The sequence below is a fragment of the Rhamphochromis longiceps genome, linkage group LG5 (genome assembly GCF_057381845.1).
Source record: "Rhamphochromis longiceps isolate RC_006_pf linkage group LG5, R_longiceps_female_GT1.1, whole genome shotgun sequence".
In the NCBI taxonomy this organism is placed as follows: domain Eukaryota; kingdom Metazoa; phylum Chordata; class Actinopteri; order Cichliformes; family Cichlidae; genus Rhamphochromis; species Rhamphochromis longiceps.
In genome coordinates, this window is record NC_140561.1 from 24,856,180 (window position 1) to 24,877,039 (window position 20,860).

A 20,860-nucleotide genomic window follows, 5' to 3' on the forward strand; every position below is an offset into this window, starting at 1 on the left:
GCAGTGGAGAGTAGACTTTATCAAAGTAGATGTCTTTCTGAAAGCGCTGTAACTAAGTTTAAGAATATAATCCACCCACTGTTATCATCTTCAATGCCCTGTACCAACATAGAGCAGAGCAGCTATCTGAACGCTACCCCAACAGAGGTCGATTATCTTGTTAATAATTTTACCTCCTCACTACGTACGACTCTGGATACTGTAGCTCCAGTGAAAACTAAGGTCTCAAATCAGAAGTACCGGACTCCGTGGTATAATTCTCAAACACGTACCCTAAAGCAGATGACTCGTAAGCTGGAGAGAAAATGGCGTGTCACAAATTTAGAGGATCATCATTTAGCCTGGAGAAATAGTTTGCTGCTTTATAAGAAAGCCCTCCGCAAAGCCAGAACATCTTACTATTCATCACTGATTGAAGAAAATAAGAACAACCCCAGGTTTCTCTTCAGCACTGTAGCCAGGCTGACAAAAAGTCAGAGCTCTTTTGAGCCAACCATCCCTTTAACGTTAACTAGTAATGACTTCATGAACTTCTTCACAAATAAAATTCTTATCATTAGAGAAAAAATTACCAATAATCATCCCACAGATGTAACATTATCTACAGCTACTCTTAGTACCATTGATGTTAAGTTAGACTCTTTTTCTCCAATTGATCTTTCTGAGTTAACTTCAATAATTACTTCCTCTAAACCATCAACGCGTCTTTTAGACCCCATTCCTACAAAACTGCTCAAAGAAGTCCTGCCATTAATTAATTCTTCGATCTTAAATATGATCAACCTATCTCTAATAATCGGCTATGTACCACAGGCCTTCAAGCTGGCTGTAGTTAAACCTTTACTCAAAAAGCATCTCTAGACCCAGCAGTCTTAGCTAGATCATCTGCAGAGGAATGGTTTATTTGAAGAGTTTCAGTCAGGTTTCAGAGCTCATCACAGCACAGAAAGAGCTTTAGTGAAGGTTACAAATGATCTTCTTATGGCCTCTGACAGTGGACTCATCTCTGTGTTTGTCCTGCTAGACCTCAGTGCAGCGTTCAATGCTGTCGACCATAATATCCCATTAGAGCGATTAGAACATGCTGTAGGTATTACAGGTACTGCACTGCAGTGGTTTGTATCATATTTATCTAATAGACTCCAATTTGTACATGTAAATGGAGAGTCCTCTTCGCACACTGAGGTTAATTATGGAGTTCCACAGGGTTCACTGCTAGGACCAATTCTGTTTACATTATACATGCTTCCCTTAGGCAGTATCATTAGAAGACATAGCATAAATTTTCACTGCTATGTAGATGACACCCAGCTCTATCTATCCATGAAGCCAGGTAACACACACCAATTAGTTAAACTGCAGGAATGTCTTAAGGACATAAAGACCTGGATGGCCGCTAACTTTTTGAATTGAATTGAATCATTGATAGTTACACCAAAGGAAAACAAATTTCAAACCACAAACAAATTCTATGAAAATACTCCGGAAATATGAACACCACCAACACAGCATAGACCCAAACATACACACAAGGTGCAAAGAGAATGTTTTTTCTCAGAAAACCATCAAGAACATTAAATGAGACTGTGTCAATAAATCCTCACAAACAGTAGTCAAAATTTGTTTAATGTGATTTTAAAAACTTTATACTACACATGTATTTTTGTTTATTTGTTTTCTTTATGATATGCTCTTACTGAAGTGTCAGGTTTGGGTGGCCAGAAGAGGGAGGGCATGACAACTTACAGGTGAATTTGCATAAAACAACCTATCATTATGCACTGGTATATAATTATACTCCTGTTATTGCTTTGGCTTACTGGCGATATGGCTTCATGTTTCACTCTGCTGGTTTTGTGCTGTTTCTTTACACTGAGCTGCAGTGAGAGTTTGCCTGAATGGGTCAGCGACATTTCTCCCAACCTCTTCAGTTTGTCTGGGGACATTATGCTTGGAGGGCTCTTTCCCATTAATGATGTCACCAGTAATCTCAGTGACATAACAGAGACCAACCAGATAAGCTGTAAAAGGTAAGGATGGTTATGAACAACCATTTCTTAATAATATGAGAATCAGAATAACTGTGTATGCTAACCCTGATTTACAACGACTTCTACTGTTTTCTGCTTGTGGCTGAACAGTTTAAATTTACGCACACTGGGACTTGCTATAGCCATGAAATATGCAGTGGATGAAATCAACAGAAATCAGACTCTCCTCACTGGCATCAAGTTAGGTTATGAAATCTATGACACATGCAGACAATCTTCAATTATTATAAAGCCCACTCTGTCCTTCCTCACTGAAAAATCCGACCAAGAACTACCTGTGCAGTGTAATTACACTGACCATGAGACCAGTATAGTTGCAGTGATTGGTCCTCTTGGCTCAGAAATGGTGTCAGTCATTGGAAAACTTGGAAAAGATTTGACTCATTATGCAATAAATATTTCAAATGTAAAAATAAATCTTTAAAAACTCCATGTATTGGTGCCAGGTTATATCACAGAAAAATTAACTTGTTCTTTTGGATTTGGTTTTGTTCAGCAGTCAATTTAACCTTTTTTAACCCTGATAAACATAAATTAGAGGTAAGTATCTCTGATTTTCTGTTTTTAATTTTCACACCAGATTAGCTATGGGGCCACCAGTGACAAGTTCAGTGATAAACTTCTCTACCCGTCATTCTTTCGTACTGTGCCAAGTGATAAATGGCAAGTGGATGTCATGATAAAGAAAATAGAGGAGTTTGGCTGGAACTGGGTGGCAATTTTGGGCAGTGACGAGGAGTACGGGCAACGAGGTGTGCAGATGTTCACTAAAATGACAGTAAACAAATTGGCAGAAAACACATCTGTCTGTGTGGCCTATCAGAGTCTGATTCCAGTGTACACTGACCCCAAACCAGCGATCAAAACCATCATTCATAACATTCGAGTGACCAGTGTCAGAGTGGTAGTGGTGTTTACTCTTCCAGAGCCAATTGTGGCCTTTTTCAAAGAGGTTGGTGAAGCAGAAGTTTAAAGCAACTAAGAAATTTATTATAATCTATTAGTGTATGGAGTTTGTTCAGTACCGGTAAACCATTTCATTTTTTCTAGGTTATCAGGAGTAATTTAACGCTTGTGTGGATTGGCAGCACAAGTTGGGCAATACATACTCGAGTGACTTCTCTGCCCAACATTGAAACAGTTGGCACAGTCATTGCATTTGTTGACAAAACAGACACCCTCGGCCTGTTCGCCGATTATGCAATGGAGCTCTTCAAGAAAGTCACAATCAATCAGTCAAACAATCCCTGACCACAATGCTGGAATTTGTTACCAGACAACATTAGCATAGTGGAAGCACCTGCAGTCCAGACATCAGCTTTCAGTGTGTATGCTGCTGTTTACAGTGTAGCACAGGCACTGCATAACCTGCTGGAGTGCAATTCAACTGCCTGTAAGTGGGGATCTGGAAGTAAAATCTATCCCTGGAAGGTGATTTTTTTTTTCATCCAGTACATATAGTTAGGTCTTTAATTTGCAGGCCAAAAACACAATTCTTAATAGGTATATAATTTTGCCTTTGTGCATCACTGCATTTTGTATTTTAAATCAAACAATTAAGATGTGAGTGAGATGCAGATTGTCAGCTTTTTCTCATCATTAGGACATTTCATTAATTCTAATACAAATTCCTAAAGCTCGTTTTCAAATATAGTTAGCCATTTTAAGAGGTTCAAGTAATTAACAAGTAATTAAACTAACAATTTTAAATTTCATACTTATATTAAACTATCATAATTATACTTGGATGAAAATCCAATAACCACTTCTTTACCCCTTGTTCTAAGCCCCTCTGTATTTCCTTTCATGAAAATTACAGTGAAACACTATAAAATTCAAATTTAACACAGAATGAATATCAAATATTATGCTTCATTTCTTATGGCTTAAGAAGGGAACAGGATTTATCTTTTTATGGTACTGGGATCGTGACCCAGTGTTCTGTGCTTTGCACTTTTGAATCTCGTTAAATTAATTTTGAATTTGAGAAGCGAACCTAGTTTCTAGATTTTATTATGTTGGGTTTTCTTGTTTAATTCAGAGGACTAGAAATGGTATCGTTTGGTAATCCCTGGTAATTTTCCTTCTATATTGTTTAGAAATCTCTAGGTTAGTTTTAAGTTAATCTAGGGTTATCAGTTTATGTTCCCGCTCCTTTGGTCTGGTCTCTGTGTTTTGTTCCTCGGCGTTCCCTCCTCTCTGTCATATCTCTTGCCCTCTCTCTCTCGTCCCTGTGCTCTGTCTCCATGTTCTTCTTCCTGTGTTTCATCCTTTGTCTCCCCCAGGGTAATGTGGTTTTCCACCATTGTCTCCAATATGTGACCTTGCTTATTTGCATCTTTGTCAAGAAATAGAGAATAATCCAGCAGGTAAGCTTAACATAACATGAGAACAAGTCAATCTCGTGGGCATTCCTCTACCTGCCAGCACTTTTAAAATTCACTGATTAGCATGCTCCAGCCCGTTTTAATTAATTAAAATATTAGAGAATGTTTCATAGTTGTACAGCGTGAACCTTTCTTGGGCAGAAATGTGACTTCCAACAGTCACTGCATGCAGGGAAGAAATATTCTGACAAAATAACCCTTTAAAAACCCAAAATTGAAGTTTGAGGATGTTTAAGATTCAGTAAATCAGTAAATCACAGCCATCAGTTAAACTGATTTTTAAATGTTTTCATTTTTAATTTTTTCTTTTGTTTTTAACCAACCTAAACTTTTGTGCTTTCTCACTCATAGATGACATCGAGTGCACTAAGTGTCCCAACCACCAGTGGTCCCATAATCACAGCACGAACTGCACTGACCCCATCTTTAAGTTTTTCACCTGGAACAGCCAGGATGCTGTGATAATGATGCTGGTGGGGATGCTGCTGCTGGTATGTCAGGGTGCAGTGGGTGTCATGTTTCTGATGCATCGAGGAACTCCCTGTTAAAGGCTTCTGGGGGAACCTTGAGTTGTGTGGCTGTGCTCGGCACAATGGGAGCATGCCTGAGTCTGCTGCTCTTCCTGGGGGAGCCAGGGGATGTGGTGTGTCGTCTTCAGCTGCCCTGCACTTCCATTTTCCAAACTGTCACCCTCTCCGTTATCCTGTCCATCTCACTACAGGTGAGTTAAGACTGGTGAAACACTGCCACACAATGGCAGTGTGCAGATAGAAAGTATGCAGTGTTTAAATTATATTCTTCTCTCAGCTGTTCTGTATTTAATGTGATTAAAATAAACTTGTATTTTGATTGAACTTGTTATCCATACTTACAGGAATTACAGACCGACATGTATTTTTTAGACAGATTGTGTATGTAAATTGTCATATATATATATATATATAAAAACACCCAGCACGCCCCTGCGGGCGGTTTATCCTTCAAGCTCGGGTCCTCTACCAGAGGCCTGGGAGCTTGAGGGTCCTGCGCAGTATCTTAGCTGTTCCCAGGACTGCGCTCTTCTGGACAGAGATCTCCGATGTTGTTCCCGGGATCTGCTGGAGCCACTCGCCTAGCTTGGGAGTCACCGCACCTAGTGCTCCGATTACCACTGGGACCACCGTCACCTTCACCCTCCACATCCTCTCGAGCTCTTCTCTGAGCCCTTGGTATTTCTCCAGCTTCTCGTGTTCCTTCTTCCTGATATTGCTGTCATTCGGAACCGCTACATCGATCACTACGGCCGTCTTCTTCTGTTTGTCTACCACCACTATGTCCGGTTGGTTAGCCACCACCATTTTGTCCGTCTGTATCTGGAAGTCCCACAGGATCTTAGCTCGGTCATTCTCCACCACCCTTGGGGGCATCTCCCATTTTGACCTCGGGACTTCCAGGTTATACTCGGCACAGATGTTCCTGTACACTATGCCGGCCACTTGGTTATGGCGTTCCATGTATGCCTTGCCTGCTAGCATCTTGCACCCTGCTGTTATGTGCTGGATTGTCTCTGGGGCATCTTTACACAGCCTGCACCTGGGGTCTTGCCTGGTGTACTTCTGTACCTTCTTAGAGGATGTCCCACCAACTCAAACAGAAGAGGAGCCACAGCCAAAAGCACAGGAAAGACAATAAACAATTAAACTGGTTAATAAGAAAATCAAAGAATCATTCATTTTGAAAAACGTACTTTTTTTTTTACTTCCTACAAGAATAGGAACAACTGTGTAATATATACCGTAGTTCAGTAGACTATAAAATCCACTAGATTAGATTGGGATAAGTATAAGCATTAGGGCTGCCACAAACGATTATTTTGATAGTCGACTAGTCACCGATTATTTATGCGATTAGTCGACTAATCAGATCATCATCCACTGGACGTAAAACTACAGCTTATTGCACCAGCAGCATCTGCTCTTATATAACTATCATTAGCTTACAGCTTTAAGCTTTTAAGGTGCTAACTAAAAATAAAGACAAGATGATAGTTTATTCAATTTTAATGAAATTTGCAGATTGTTTCGGTAAAGTTTAATAAACTCCTTGCTATCTAAAATATAACAGGACACCGGAGTATATTCTCCAGCATCTCACACTTCTGATAATCAGCTGTCGTTTATTCAGCTGTGTAAAAACTATAACTTTAATCTCAGCCAAACCGATTTACTCAGGAACAAATAAAATACTAAAAAAAAAGCCAAACAATAACATTTTTAATTTATCTAAGTGACTCATATATATTTAACCTGAGTCGCGAAAGACGGCGGTGGGTTTGAAAACAATTTGCCGGGAGTCCGGTGTTCTCACGGCGCTAGTGACCTAGCCCCCGGCTAGCTATCGAGCTAGTGGGTAACAGACGTCTCCGAAAACGTCGGAGCGCTTTTGAAAATATGTGGTGTCTTGATAAACTGAGCAGATATTTGAGGTTTACACAGCTACATTCTCGCCAGAAAATATGTTAAACGTTTATTTTGTGACCCAGAAAGAATAATAAGAGTAATATTAAAACTAACTAGCTACCGCCATTGTTGGAAACTAAGCTGGGCCGCGCTATGAATTCTGGGACACAGCTGCTTCTTCTTCTTCGGGGTTTAACGGCAGCTGGCATCCTTGTACATGCTGTGCTGCCATCTTCTGTTTCAGTCCGTTATTACACTCTTAAATCCTGCTATTATTCCTGCGTCTTTTGCGATCTTACAAAGCTTCAAACGACACGTCGACTATTAAATCAGTCGTCGACGATTTTGATAGTCGACGTAATCGTGACTAGTCGACAAATCGTGGCAGCCCTAATAAGCATATAAGCATTTTTTTCTCAATGTAACAAATACATCATATAACACAAGAGTACAGTGTGCATAGATACAGTAGTAGCATGTAATATTTTACTAGTTGTTACAAAAATATATTCATACTTGATTTAAAACGTTTTTTAAAAAAAAGAATTATCTTTCAGGATTGTTGTTTCACTTATCCTTTTGAGAGTCACAGCATTAAGTGAATAAAAATGCAATGAAACAATGTTCTGTGTAATGTTTTGTTAATTTAAGGTATGACTTGTGTTGTGACTTATGTTATAAGGTTATGCCTCAGAGTAATACACGCGGCATTAGTGGAATCTTATTATTGTTTTTATGAGTTTAATTTTTTAAACTGGTAAACATGGAGTTATAACCTTGCTTTTTTGTATTGCGTTTTTCTTGTTTGTACCAGAACCGGCAAGCTGTCAGATTAATGACTAGAGTGTGAACTACAATATTCAACTTTTAAATAATACTTATGTTGGGGTCAAGAATAGAACTGAAAATGCAGTACAAGATCATAAAACTTAAGTATTGTATATTACTAAATATACTACGGAAATCAGAGGGGTAAATATATGCAAAATGCAAATTCTAGGAGTTTTTCTGTGTACTTGGTGATCAGAGCAATAGTTGTTATAGGGAAGTTCTTGGCTGGGGGACAGAGTAAGCACCATAATACACAAATACAAAGTATGTTAATAATTTTAAAAACGTATATACTTTTGTGTGTGTGTGTGTGTGTGTGTGTGTGTGTGTGTGTGTGTGTGTGTGTGTGTGTGTGTGTGTGTGTGTGTGTGTGTGTGTGTGTGTGTGTGAAGAAAATCCACAATTATATATTGTTTAAATAATTTAATCACAGCTGCTTTCAAGAGTGTTTCTTTTATATATTTATATATATATATAAAATATATATATGAATACATTTCTCTAAATTTGTAGATTTCATAAAACCCACAACCACTATTGAATAAGAATGAAAGAATTGTTTAATCGTGTGTTTAATTTTTTAATAAATGATAAACTCATTGGTGAGAGCCTGCTGTCTGAAAGACTAAGCCCAGGGACTGTTTGTCCCAAAACACCTAGCAACGGTTGCTAACAACTCAGGCCTCTGTTACGGAAGGTGGTGAAGGGCTCGGTGGCCCTCATCGTTACAACAGGTAAGATAAGATGGTATTTGTCATTAATAACATAACACTCTTCTCGCGTAGCATTCGGGGGCAAGCTAACAATTTCTAAACTCAACATATTATATATATTACACAACAGCTGGCATGAAACACGCAGGTGTTTTTGGTAACCTGTTAACTTAGCTTAACTTAGTTACAGAAAACTACAGCAAGAGTTATGAAGATATATTTATTGTTTATTGTAAACGCACTGTAACTGTGTCATTCAAAGTGCACAAACCACATGATATAAAAAACAGTAAATAAATAATTGGGGAAAAAATGACTGATATGTCTCTAAGATTTAGGCTAAAGCTGCTTAAAGTTTTGACTTATTTGAACAAATATTCAGCGTCTAAGTTTAAAAGCAGAATATGAAACTAAACAGCAAGGGGAGAAGATGTAATATAATAATAAATGTAATGCTTTTTCCTCAAATAATTAGTCAGGGATGTTCATGTTCATTGTAGCCATGCCTCGAGGAAGATCAGCCGCAAGCGCACGCTCAGATAACAGTGAGGTTGATGTTGATGGAGCAGGTAAGGTTTTCTGTGTTGGTATTATTAACTGTTCTTATTTCGATTGAAACAGCTGTAACATCATGTGCACATGATATTGTTCTTAAGTAGAAGAGATCGCCAAATTGCAGAGACAGTTCAGGATCATGGAAGGAGATCTGCAGGCCTACAACATGCAGACCCGGAAACAGATCCGCAAACAACAGTGAGTAAAAGCTACACCTATACAACATAGTTAGGAGTCTGTGTATTTTTTTCTCTTCAGTCTCTTGTGTCATGTGGATAAAGGCAGGAGATAGAGGTGCTGCAGAAGGAGCAGGAGGAACTGCAACGAAACCTCGGTGCCTGTAACAGCTTGGCCCGTCAACAGCAGGAAAACAAGGACATCCAGACTATTCAGGTCCTGCTTGAGCAGAGAGAAATGCTGGAAGAGGAGCTGCAGAAAGGCAAAAAATGCCAGCAAGAGCTGAAGAAGGAGGTTAATTATGAGCTTTCATATTATTTGATACTTCCTCGTATTGTTTCATGCTTACCACGATTTTTATGTGCTGTTTTTAGATCTCCAGCATGGAGTCGAAGCTAGCAGAGTTGAGAAATGGAGCTGTTAGTAATAGTAACGCTCAAAGTTCCCCAGAACAGCGAATCCAAAAGTCCATACGCACTATGGAATACAAACTGAACAGAGTGAGTCACGAAGCACGCTACAGCCAAATACCCAGAAAAATGAACTAAATGTTAAATATCATGAAATTCATGTGTTCTTTGTCAAGGCCTTGACTCGCTTAAATGAGCAGATGACCAAAAACAGCCAAGTGAGAGAGGAGCTGCATACTCTTTATATTGAGCGTGTTCGTTTTCAGCAACTACACAACAGGCTAAGCAAGGTCAGAGGTCACATCACATTTAATATGATCTGGAGGCAAATATTTTTGTTATTTGGCATTTATTTACTTGGGTTTCATTACATTTAAATAGCAGGTGCAAACTGAAAACATGTCTCCACATGAACATTTGTGTTATAGGAACTGCAGGAAGTACGCAAGAAAATTGGAGAAGTAATCAACCAGTCCTCTGCTGCTTATGACACAAGGTGAGATTTGAGATTCAGTTTCTATTAAGGGCAAAAAAATGTCCGCATGTTATTCAGTTCAAGCACTAATTGTTATCTGCACCTTAGGGTGGAGGCTCACTCCAAGGCAACAATGATAAAAGAGAAGGCACTGAAGGACCGTGACCAGTACAGCACTGAGTTGAAGGAGCTGGAGAGGGTTATTGCGCATGAGTCCACCCTGAAAACGTTCATGATCGTCAAGTGCAGTGATGCAGGCAGGCAGGACGACGAGCATGAAATGGGACCTGGACAATGTAAGAGGCAACCAGTGTGTTGTAGCTGCTATGTCTGTTTATATTAATGATATTAATCAAGTTATTCAATGAAATTCAGTTTTATTTATATATTGCCAAACCACAATAGCAGTTGCCTCAAGGTTCTTATTATTGTAAGTTAAAGAACTATCAATAATACATGTTATGTATGTTGTGACAGAGTTGATGATAATAATAGAACTAGACCACTTTACACTTATGCTTAACAAGTTTTCAGACAAAGATTAGTAATGTACAGTACAGTGCTGTATGTAACCCAGTCTACATGTAGCTAAAATGTAAGCGTAACACAGTGTCATTCTCACAAAGGATACAAGAAAGCTTTATGGTAGTTTGTACTGAAGTAATCTGGGAAACAGAAGAGTAGAGGGGAAATAAACTCACAGGAATGTAACCAGAAGTGACCAGAAATTACAAAACAACACAGGAATTGGCTTGAACCATAAACACACCAAAAAAAAAAACCATGAGAAGCCAACTGAGATATACATTTAAGCTGCCTTTTTTTTATTATTAAGTTGGAAACTGTGCTCTAGCAACATTACAGATGGTATTTAAATATGAATATTAAGAATGTTTCAAATGATAAAGTACACTATACAGTCTTAAGTACTGGGACACCTACACATTACATCTATAGGAGCTGCTTAGCAATGGAAACCCATGCCATGAAACTCCCGGTGCACAGTTTTTGTGCTGATGTTAAGAGAAGGGTTGAAGCTTCCTGAGCATTACTGGGGATTAATGACTTTTATACAGTAATTTCCACAGGTATATTTTATATAGAACACCTAAATTCAAAGATGAATCAGTGTGGCCTATTGCTTTTGTCCAAATGGTGTATGTTTATGTGGTCTTCTCCATCTCCATGGCTATGACCTGTAAATTGCCAAATCCTTTTCAGTGTTTCTTTTGGTCCCCAAAATTAAAATTTTCCTGCAGCAAAACTATTAACAAATTGTTAAATGTTAATATAGAATAACATATTTAAAAGTGCAGCAACAAAGCAGAAAATTCAGTAAAACAAGTTTGCTGTTGGCTTAGAAACCAGTAAAAATGGGAAGGCACAGTCAGTCTTGCCAGCGTGTCCCTGGCTGCTTTAATATAGATCTCAAAAGGATCGCTGTTGCATTTCTGGTTAGTGACTTAACTGTTCAATTGGAAAAGAAGACTGTGTGTAAATTTCTTGGGGACATTTGGAACAAGTTTGGTCCAGACTGACAAGGTGGGGGATGGGCTTTGTGTTTCATAGCTTTGGAGCCGAAAGAGCAGTCCAGGATGGACTCTGGAGAAGAGTCACTGGATGCTCTAGAGGAGGCGTTTGAAAGGATTCGGATTGCTACAGGGGAGGAGAACCTGGACCAGCTGGTCACCAGGTACATTCAGGGTAAGTCTAACAAACCAGCTTTTTATCTCTGTGTTTTTTGTTTTTACTTTAGCTTACATTGTCTACATACAGTAAAATTCAATGTATGTAAGATCCCACTTGGAAAACAGGGATAATTGGACTTGGTGTCTCACTGCTGTGTTGCTGTTTTGCTCTTCAGTTGAAGACCGGAACTTTGCACTTTTCAATTTTGTTAATGAGCAAACCAATGAGGCTGAGGCACTGAAGGAAGAAATTAGCAAGGTAAGTGTGTTTTTCCCCCTTTAAATCACAAAAATGACATATTGTTTCCCAGTGCAGTTATGCAGTGTGCACACACTTTTGTTATACAATTTACAAATAAGCCAAAAATAACAACAACAACAAAAAACTCTGAAAGACGAAGAAATATTAGGAAATTAGATCAAAGCTAATGATTAAGTTTAGGAAGTGTCAGGGTGTGCTGGGTGGGGAGGTTTGTTCATTTATGTTTTTAACGTGCACTGTATATATGTCTGTTTGTGCTGGAATTTGCCTCTCGGCAGATCAAACAAGACATGGAGCAGTTTCGGGTTAAAGGTTTACAGCAGGAACGACAGCACCAATCTTTGTTGCAAGATATTGATGAGCAACTAGAGGGAGTTTTATCTCAAAGAAAGGCCAACGAGAACCGAGCCAGCATCATAAGCGAGATCCTGGACAAGACTAAAACAGGTTGATTTATTTTGCATATTTTGTTATCATTACAACTAGTAATTTCTCATAACTCCATACATCCTTAAGGCTTTTTTTGCAGTGAAGGTCCCAATAATCATGAAAATTATCAAAGCTCTCAAGCAATCACAAGCAAAAACAAAAAGCTAAAACATGCTACTGCTGTCACCTGGATATTTATTAAAAAAAACAAATTAAACAGTTCATGGTTTCTCTTCCTTATCGCAGGTGTAAACAACATCTTCACTAAAGTAGAGTGCGACCGCTCAGCGATAGAAGATATGCTGGGCTCCTCCAGTGGGATCACTGAGAACAACATAATGTCCTACCTCAGCTTAGTGGAGCAGAAGACCAACGAACTGCTCACTGTGCAGGCTTTCCTCAGTACTAAAGTAATCAGGCTGGCCTTTTAACATATGTATATATTGTTTTCTTTCCTGTGATACAAAGATTCTGCATTTAAAACTCTTACAGGATCTAGAAGACCCAGCAGGCTTCCCTTTGGGTCAGAATCCAAAACTACTTCAGCAGAATATCAGCATCCAACCTGCAGTCAACAGGTCAGCTGTTTATCTGTTCATTTTGAAAACTGTGTATTTCTCCTTCTTCCTCCTCCTCTCTTTCAGCTTCTCCATTTAGGAGAAGCAGATCAACTGCTTCCTTCTCACTCTATCCCTAGCATCCTCCTTGGGCACACCAACCCATCTCAACATCCACAAATCCTCTCTGTGGTCTTCCTCCTCCCTGGCAGATCCATGTTTAGTACCCTTTTTCCAGTATATTCACTATCCCTCCTCTGCACATGTTCAAACCACCTAAGCCAGGGGTCTCAAACTGGCTGGTGTCCTGAAACTTTTCTATGTTACCCTGTTGCAACACACCTGAATATAATTAGTAGGTCATTAGCAAGACTATAGCACTTGACTGCACACTGAGGTGGCAATTCAGCCATTTGATTCATGTTACAGCAGCTCATGAATGAATGAACATGGTGCAATAAAAGTACTTTTAGAAGTATATATTTTTCCAAACATTTACATTTACTTAAATTTACTTCAGTAGGGTTAGGGATTGCCACTTCAGCATGCAGTCAAATTCTATGATCTTGCTAATGACCTAGTAATTTTATTCAGGTGTGTTGCAACAGGGACACATGGAAAAGTTTCAGGACATCGGAACTCAAGGACTGGAGTTTGAGACCCCTGATCCAAGCCATGCCTCTTTAACTCTGTCTCCAAACCGCTCACCCTGAGCTGTCCCTTATTGTCCCTAATAAGGGACAGTCCCTATTTTCCCTATTTCTTCATGTCCATCCTGGTCACTCCCATTGAAGACCTTGACATCTTCGGCTCTTGCGCCTCCTATCTTTTTATCAGTGCAACCATCTCCAAACCATACATCAAAGCAGGTCTCTCTGCTGTCTTGTAAATCTTTCCTTTTACTTTTGCTGTAGTCCTTGGGTCAGAACTGTGTATTTGCAAATAAATAAATGCAACGCATTGGGTTGATGAATGTGTGCATCTAACTTAGATCCATTAGCGTGGCGTATAATGCAGAAGAGTCTCCTGTTACTGATGAAGAAGAACGGCCACTCTCACAAGGGGAACTTCGCCAAAGGATAATGAAGGGAGTGAGTGCAGTAATAAGTCCCAGATGTACCCCAACATGATAATTTGGGATATATGCACTGGTCAGTTTTTGAAGCTCATCTGGGGGTTTTTTGGGGGGGGATTTTTTGATTTCCAGGTTCTGGAGAAAGAGTTCTGCACGACAGACAGCAACAAGACCATCAAAGATCAGTCTGCAGTTCAGAGTCAGATCACACCCACCGGAAGAGGCAGTAATCTGAAACACTGACCCCACCAGTCCAGTAAAGATGCACATTTTAAAAACAGGATCATTGTCATTTACTGTACAGATCAGCGAAGGCCGTGATAGCTGATGGAACCAGCTACCACATGTAACATTTCAAAGCCTAATTATGTTGTATGTTTGTCATCTTTTATGATGAATCATTGGCATGGTCTGCTGTATTGTACGTAGCTCTGATTTGCTTAGGCGGGACTAATTAGCTTAGGAGCTATAAAGTCTCTAGTAACCAGCTGTCCTTTTGATGTGTTACTTGCCATCTGGCTTTGACTATACAATCCAGTTCCAGCACAGCCCTCCCTCCCTGGCAGCGCTTTATTACATGATACTTGCTGCCATGCTCAGACAAAAAGGTTGGGGGCAGCAGAACCTTTTGTAATTCTAATTGACATGCTGAGAATAAAAAAGGTGATTTTTTAGGACCTTTTAAGGCTCTATGTACTTTGGGATTTTAAATACATTCTTTTGAACAGAATAACAATGTTTATTTTCAGATATTATTTTGTTTATTTTACAAATGATGATCATTGAGAAGAATATGCAGGTAACTGGATGTTTTTGTTAACCAGGGGAAGGGGGGGGGGGGGGGGGGGGGTGCAAATTAGATAGATATCATTAGTCAGAAGAGCATCAAATAAACTCTGAGCTCTGACTTCCCCTTTAGCTTTTTTTCTGTTGTCGCACATATCAACCATTTAACATTAGTCCCTTTTTCCACTCGGTCTGTTTGGAAGTGAAGGGAGACCGGGTACATTAACATATTATTTTCACGTGAGTCGGTAATATCAACAGCATTTTAAAAATTCTCTTTGATCCCCAGTTTGAAATGTCTCCTTATCCAAACATCCTGCATCAAATCTGTGTTCGGGGCAAATATGGCACGTACTGCAGAGAGCAACTTCCTCCAGCGGAGAAAATAGAAAATCAGGATGTGGGATTTATTTAAAGAAATATATTTGAACTCAGTGAAACAATAAACAAAGATTTTTACTATATTTAGATTTTAAAGGTCACACTGATGCCACTGTGCTTTTTTTTTTTTTTTTACTTCGTGGGCTGAACAAGGCAAAGGGGGGTAAGTGGAGAAAACTGTACCTGTCTGGACAAACAAGAAAAGACACAATCAGGTCATTATGCTAATCATCTTCAGTTTTGTGGGGTTTGTTTTCTTTGTTTGCTTTAATTAGCCTCTCAGCTAAACCTTTCTTTCCTTATTTAATTTGACAGTAGCAATTTGGTGAAGTGAAACTGCTACTCCGTAAACATAAATGACTGATCAACCAGTGGCTCGGTTTGCTCAAGATAATCCCCCTGGTGCAGTCTTAACTGTGTCTATGAAAACAGATTATGAGAGATAAAAAGTGGTGCTGTGGCAAAGCAGAGGGGTGGTGGGAGATGAGATGGAGGAAGGCTGCTTTCTTTGACATTCGACTCTCACTTAGCCCCCTCCGCTGCCAAGAAATTCTCTGTGCACACGGCTCTCTGCATTGCCATAGAAACCTTCCTTTTAATCACAACAGAAACCTCATTTCCTGCTCCTGACAAAGAGTCCTCATTGCCTGTAGAGACCGCCCTGCATCAGCCATTTCCAAAGCCCACCTCCTTCTTCAGATCTCAACCTACCAGCAGCAGCCCTCCCTTTTTTTCTTTTTTTACCCCTCCTCTCTTTATAAGCACATTTCCCACCTTTTCTTCTCCTTTAGCTCAGCTGCCATTTTATAGGTCTTTTTTCTTCATCTCTCCTTTTCTTTTTTTACTCCATTTTTTCCTTCTTTTTTTTTTTGCACTCTTTGGTTGAGGCTATTTTATTCAATTCAACTCAACTTCAGTTGGATTCAAAGATCTGTTCCTAGAAACACCTACAACACCCACAGTCATGCAAACGAGAACATGCAGGTACATGTGCTATTTATCCAAAGTTGCATCTGGCAGCTACGTGCTTCTCCGTCTTCAGTATGTGTCCAGGGCCCCATCTTTATCTGTTCCTCGTCTACAGCAGCCGATGTCCTCCTATGGCAGTAATTGTGTTCCTCTCAGTTCCTCTTCATAATAAAACAAAAAAACAAAGACACTGTTTAAAGAAACCGGGATTTTAAGTTCTGGTCAACTTTCATATCACAAAAGACTGAACTTTTCTTAAAAAATCTGCTCTGACTTGCTGACCTCACTCTTACTCTGGGGGCAAACTGTGCTGGAAGTACAATGCCTTGTTCCCGCCGACTATTACGGGACTGTTATCTGGACCAGAAAATACCCCTGTACTCTGTCTGCGCTCTGCCCTCCACCTCCTTCTCCTTTTCGCTCTTATTTGTTTATTTGGGAACTTTGCCAGGTATTTCCCCAGTCAGTCAGTCTGTCTGCACCCACAATGCTCCCTCCCCCATCGAAGCACCCCTCTCACTCACCCTCCCCTCCCCACCAGTGACGTTGCTAAGCAACCAGCCACCATGAGAGCCGGTGCATTTTCTAGCCAATCAAATCACTTGAGCCTATATTTCAAAGCGTCGAGGAAACGAAGATGATATCACCTTTTAAAATAAAGCCCTTCTTCATTCGCGTGGTTCACACGTTGCACGAAAGCTGCAGCTTCTTCTTACTGCGCATGTATGCCTCTGAGGACTGAGCTTTCAAGTGCCGGTGTCCCTCCTGCAAGTGCCGTCAGGCCACCGCTCGGTGGCAGCACGGCCGGTTCTCTGCTTACCACACATGAGCGAGTCTTTTTTTTTTTTGTACTGCTGTTGCTAAGCAATCCTGATTCTCATACCTTACCTGTGAAACATTTGTGATTTCTTTTTTTCTTCTTTTTTCTTTTTTTTTACAGATGTCCCTGACACCATTTTGTCTTTGTTATCACCATTTTGCAAAGCACACCTATTGCCCACAATAAAGAGCTGCTCAACATCCGAGATTTTAACCCGCCAGGCTGGGATATTGTTGCAGTTCGGATATGTGTGCAGATAAACCCTGTGTGTTTTCTGCTGAAAATGAATGAGCTTCGGGTTAAATATTAGCCTTTGACAGTTTCAGTTGGCTTCATCTCATCATGCAGAAGGCAGGAAATGTGCTCTTGAGTGATTAGGCCTGCAGCTCTCGTCTTCCACTTTACCAGCAGTGGAGAGATCTGTGTTTCTTGTTCCCCATGTGTGCAGACCTCTTTCTCTTTTGATGTTTTACACATCATTCAACTGATCAAGTCTAATTTTTTTTTCTCGTTATCACTGATTTGTTTTGCCTTTTATTACTCTCCAGCCCCCCCCCTCCTGTCCCCCTGTGTGCAAGTCCCTCATCTCAGCTTTGGTTGCCGTGCAGATGGCTCTTTGTTGGTGCTTCACAATGGGTCTAAGGTCAGTGTGCCTCTTGCCATCCACATACTCAAAACTTCTTCACTCCAGCTGTCTCGTGGCTTTATTTGCAGTTCGTCTGAGCTGATTTTCTAGCACACATCATCTTGTAAACTGTTATATTGTGTTCTTTAATAAAGAGGAAGTCATAAAACCACACATGTAGCTTAGAGATAGCGTGGACATCCCAGTCTGCGAACACGTGAGCCGTTATGATCTTGTTTGCCGTAACTACACTACACCGAGGTCCTCTATGTAATCACCATAGTGCTCCTCACATTCGATGAATCTTAAATGACGTGTCAGTTTTAGTCGTGCTTGCTTTTGGAGGATCTCTGAGACAAACCAGACATCAGAATATCAGATCAGCCAAAGAAATAGAAATGCAAATCTACCATCTGCTCTGTGATCCCAAACTACCCCGTGTTCATCACTCAAGAGCCAATGTAATAGTTACAGACGGTTTTTGCCAGTAATATAGAGACAATAAGATACTTTGTTTTCAGAAGAGTAAACCAAGAAACAGTGGGGCAAGCTCTCACAGAAAGATAAGTGCAAACAGCACCTTTGAAAAGGGATTTTTCAACTGCTAATCTGCTAATCCCTCAGAATAAAAAGGAGATTAACCATTCTAATCTTTGACATCTTTAGAGAAACATGAGGCATCTATAATGATAATGTAAAGCATTGTATTGGATGCAGGTTACACTAGAAGTATAAAACAAAATCTGTGCAAGAAATCGCCAAGTTGTTCAGTGTGCAAAGAAAAAAATTTTTTAAACTGCCGGGCCCCGCAAGGTTGAGCAACAGAGCCATGAGGTCTCGAGGCCAGCGTGAAGCAGTAAAGAGCAGGTAGAGTGAAAGGCGGGAAACTAGAAGGAGGAGGAGCATTACTTGCAAAGCAGCAGGAATTACTGGAAATTTCCACTTTTCTCTGGCAACAGTTACATGGGTGGAGCTACAGAGGTGAAATAAATAAGGTAGACGAGTATGAGTTAAAATCAAGTGGTGAGGGTGGAGGAAAGCATGTCCTCCACCTTCCACTGTTAGATGTTAGGTTTAGGAAGCCCAATATGCATTTTTGTAGATCTTCATAGTATACCAGTGCTCTCAGTTGTTTTAACTTTACCTGCAGCACGGTTTCCTGTTTTATGTGTACAATCTCACAACAGATGTAAACAGATGTTTGCATTCTTTCTTATAATGCTTGTTCTGTCATGCATCCTTTTTGTTTAGTACTGCACTGACCGAAAAATGCCAGCATGTCCTGCTGCTTCTTCACTGGAATAATAATTTCTCAAAAATGGATCCTATGTTCAGTTTCTGATAATTATTTGGAAAAGAAAGCAACAGGAAACTGTGGAGGATTACACAGCGAACAGAGACATGTTTGCAGACAGATGACTTACACGAAGAGTTCCTGATAAACAGAGCACAGTGTCCTTGCCTCTGTACCATTATTACAGTACATCTGCACATCATATCAGTCGTACATTTGTTCACTCATTGATTTTTTTGAGTGCTTTTAGGCGTCAGATGCACACCATAACCATTAGCGTACCCCAGGTGATCTCTTTTTGCCCATCAGTTTTCTAAAGCACGTTCACCAGCCGTGCTAGCTGGGAGATGTAGTTCTCTGGTTTTACTTTCAGGCCATGCAACAACAAAACTAGCTGATTAGGTTTAAAGAAACAATCATGGTTCTGTTTACAGTACACTCATTTAACAGTAGTTAGCACCTCTTTGAGGGCTTATTTTGCCCAAATGTCTGATCGCAGTATTTCCTAATCTCATTCATTAATAATGAGCCTCTAAACCATTTAATCCTCTCTGTGGTAGCTGTTTTCCCCTCACCTGAATGGGATAAGACACCTTTTACTGAACAATAAAAATGTGTGCCTCAGTTTAGGAGAACCTAATTCTTATTTCATTTACCACACAGTTTTTCATTAGATATTATTTCAATAGCAACAGTGTTTGTAACATGTAGTGGGTTTTTTCTTTTATAGCAGAACACCATTGCATCATAATCATCACACAAAGGGATGGAGACATTCATTATCTGAATTATGTTGAATTAATGACAAACACTGCTTCACATGAAAGCACACAGACCAAAAGAGAAAAAAGAACTCTACATCTGCCTTTTTCCAAATGTTTGAAGTCTCCACAGACTAATGCAAAAATAAATAAATAAAGAGAACTGCAAGAACCCTGAGAATATCCAGCTGAAGCTCTGGCTTTTCTGTGCCCCAGCTTTCATATAATTATTCTGTAAACTGATTGTAAGCTCTGTTTTTTAGACATTTATTAATACACACTGCACTGGATGTTAAGGTATTGCTACAATAAAAAACATTATTGTAGTGGGGTGGTGGTTTAATTCCTGGCTCCTCTAACCTGTATGTCAAGTATCTTTGGGTAAGGCTACTTGACAGATGTTATCATACAGGTTACAGCCCTCGGCTGTGGTTTAGACAGTAGCTACTTAAGAAGGATGCCTGCAGTTATTATTACAAAACACAGTATGAGTTTTTCCACCACTTGGTCCATCTCTAATCACAGTGTGCTGGCTGGTGCTTCAATAACTCAGAGACCTATACTACAGGGAACATTAGCTTCTGTTAGGGACGCCCATGCTCACAGGTGAACGGGTAAAGAGAACATATTATACTGGAAAAGCACAACTGTTTCAGAAACACTGATTGCAAACTCAAAACAAATAGATTTCAGCATGGAAGGATTTTTTCTGTAATGGGGTATGACATGTTGCAGCGTTGGAAGTTACAAAGCTGACCCGCTTTCTGACATCCAAGACAACTACAGCTTGTACCGTCTTATCCAGTGACCAGAGAGGATTACCAATGACAAACTGGACAAGAACAAAGCAGGAACCAACAGCCACACATATCCTGAGAAGAATGTGGAGCTGGTTTCGCCACACCCTTAGGAAGCCTATCAATAACATCACTAGGCGGGCTTTAACCTGGAATGCACAAGAGAATATATGGTGTAAGGTGCTAAGACCAAAATCCAGAGCAGACGCCCCTGTGTGGATTTTAGGAGAAGATCGGAGAGGAGTGTGCTGGAGGAGTGTTGTCAGTGGCCTATGCACCAGCGATGAGAGATAGTTTCCAGAAATCTTTTGGCAAAACTACAAGTGTACAGGTTGTTATTTTTGTCAATGGTCAGTATATATGCTGTTAATTAAAGACC

General features: G+C 39.9%; 1 protein-coding gene and 1 pseudogene across 3 annotated transcripts; both read left to right on the plus strand.

Moving 5' to 3' along the window:
• Window positions 1-1,827: 1,827 nt before the first annotated feature.
• On the plus strand, window positions 1,828-3,623 carry LOC146670089 (taste receptor type 1 member 3-like; annotated as a pseudogene).
• Window positions 3,624-8,367: 4,744 nt separating this feature from the next.
• odad1 (outer dynein arm docking complex subunit 1) lies at window positions 8,368-16,186 on the plus strand. 3 transcript variants are annotated; one of them, XM_085406799.1, is made up of 15 exons: window positions 8,368-8,441; window positions 8,921-8,989; window positions 9,080-9,173; window positions 9,257-9,446; window positions 9,527-9,652; window positions 9,739-9,852; window positions 9,991-10,058; window positions 10,146-10,333; window positions 11,607-11,741; window positions 11,902-11,984; window positions 12,266-12,434; window positions 12,663-12,826; window positions 12,909-12,994; window positions 13,965-14,064; window positions 14,181-16,186. In XM_085406799.1, exons 2-15 carry the CDS (start codon window positions 8,923-8,925, stop codon window positions 14,289-14,291), a joined length of 1,695 nt encoding a protein of 564 aa, XP_085262925.1. In that variant the 5' UTR covers window positions 8,368-8,441; window positions 8,921-8,922; the 3' UTR covers window positions 14,292-16,186. The 3 variants fall into 3 exon arrangements, with proteins under 3 accessions (XP_085262925.1, XP_085262924.1, XP_085262923.1); XM_085406798.1 differs by having other exon boundaries at window positions 8,379-8,441; window positions 9,077-9,173; XM_085406797.1 differs by lacking the exon at window positions 8,368-8,441 and having other exon boundaries at window positions 8,908-8,989; window positions 9,077-9,173.
• The last annotated feature ends 4,674 nt before the right edge of the window (window positions 16,187-20,860 follow it).

Bases quoted from the DNA above. Each gene is read 5' to 3' on its own strand.
- odad1 (XM_085406797.1), top strand. From the start codon at position 8,908: ATGTTCATTGTAGCCATGCCTCGAGGAAGATCAGCCGCAAGCGCACGC. The intron at 9,853-9,990 runs GTCAGAGGTCAC...TTTGTGTTATAG, and splicing joins TACACAACAGGCTAAGCAAG to GAACTGCAGGAAGTACGCAA. The intron at 12,995-13,964 runs GTCAGCTGTTTA...CATCTAACTTAG, and splicing joins ATCCAACCTGCAGTCAACAG to ATCCATTAGCGTGGCGTATA.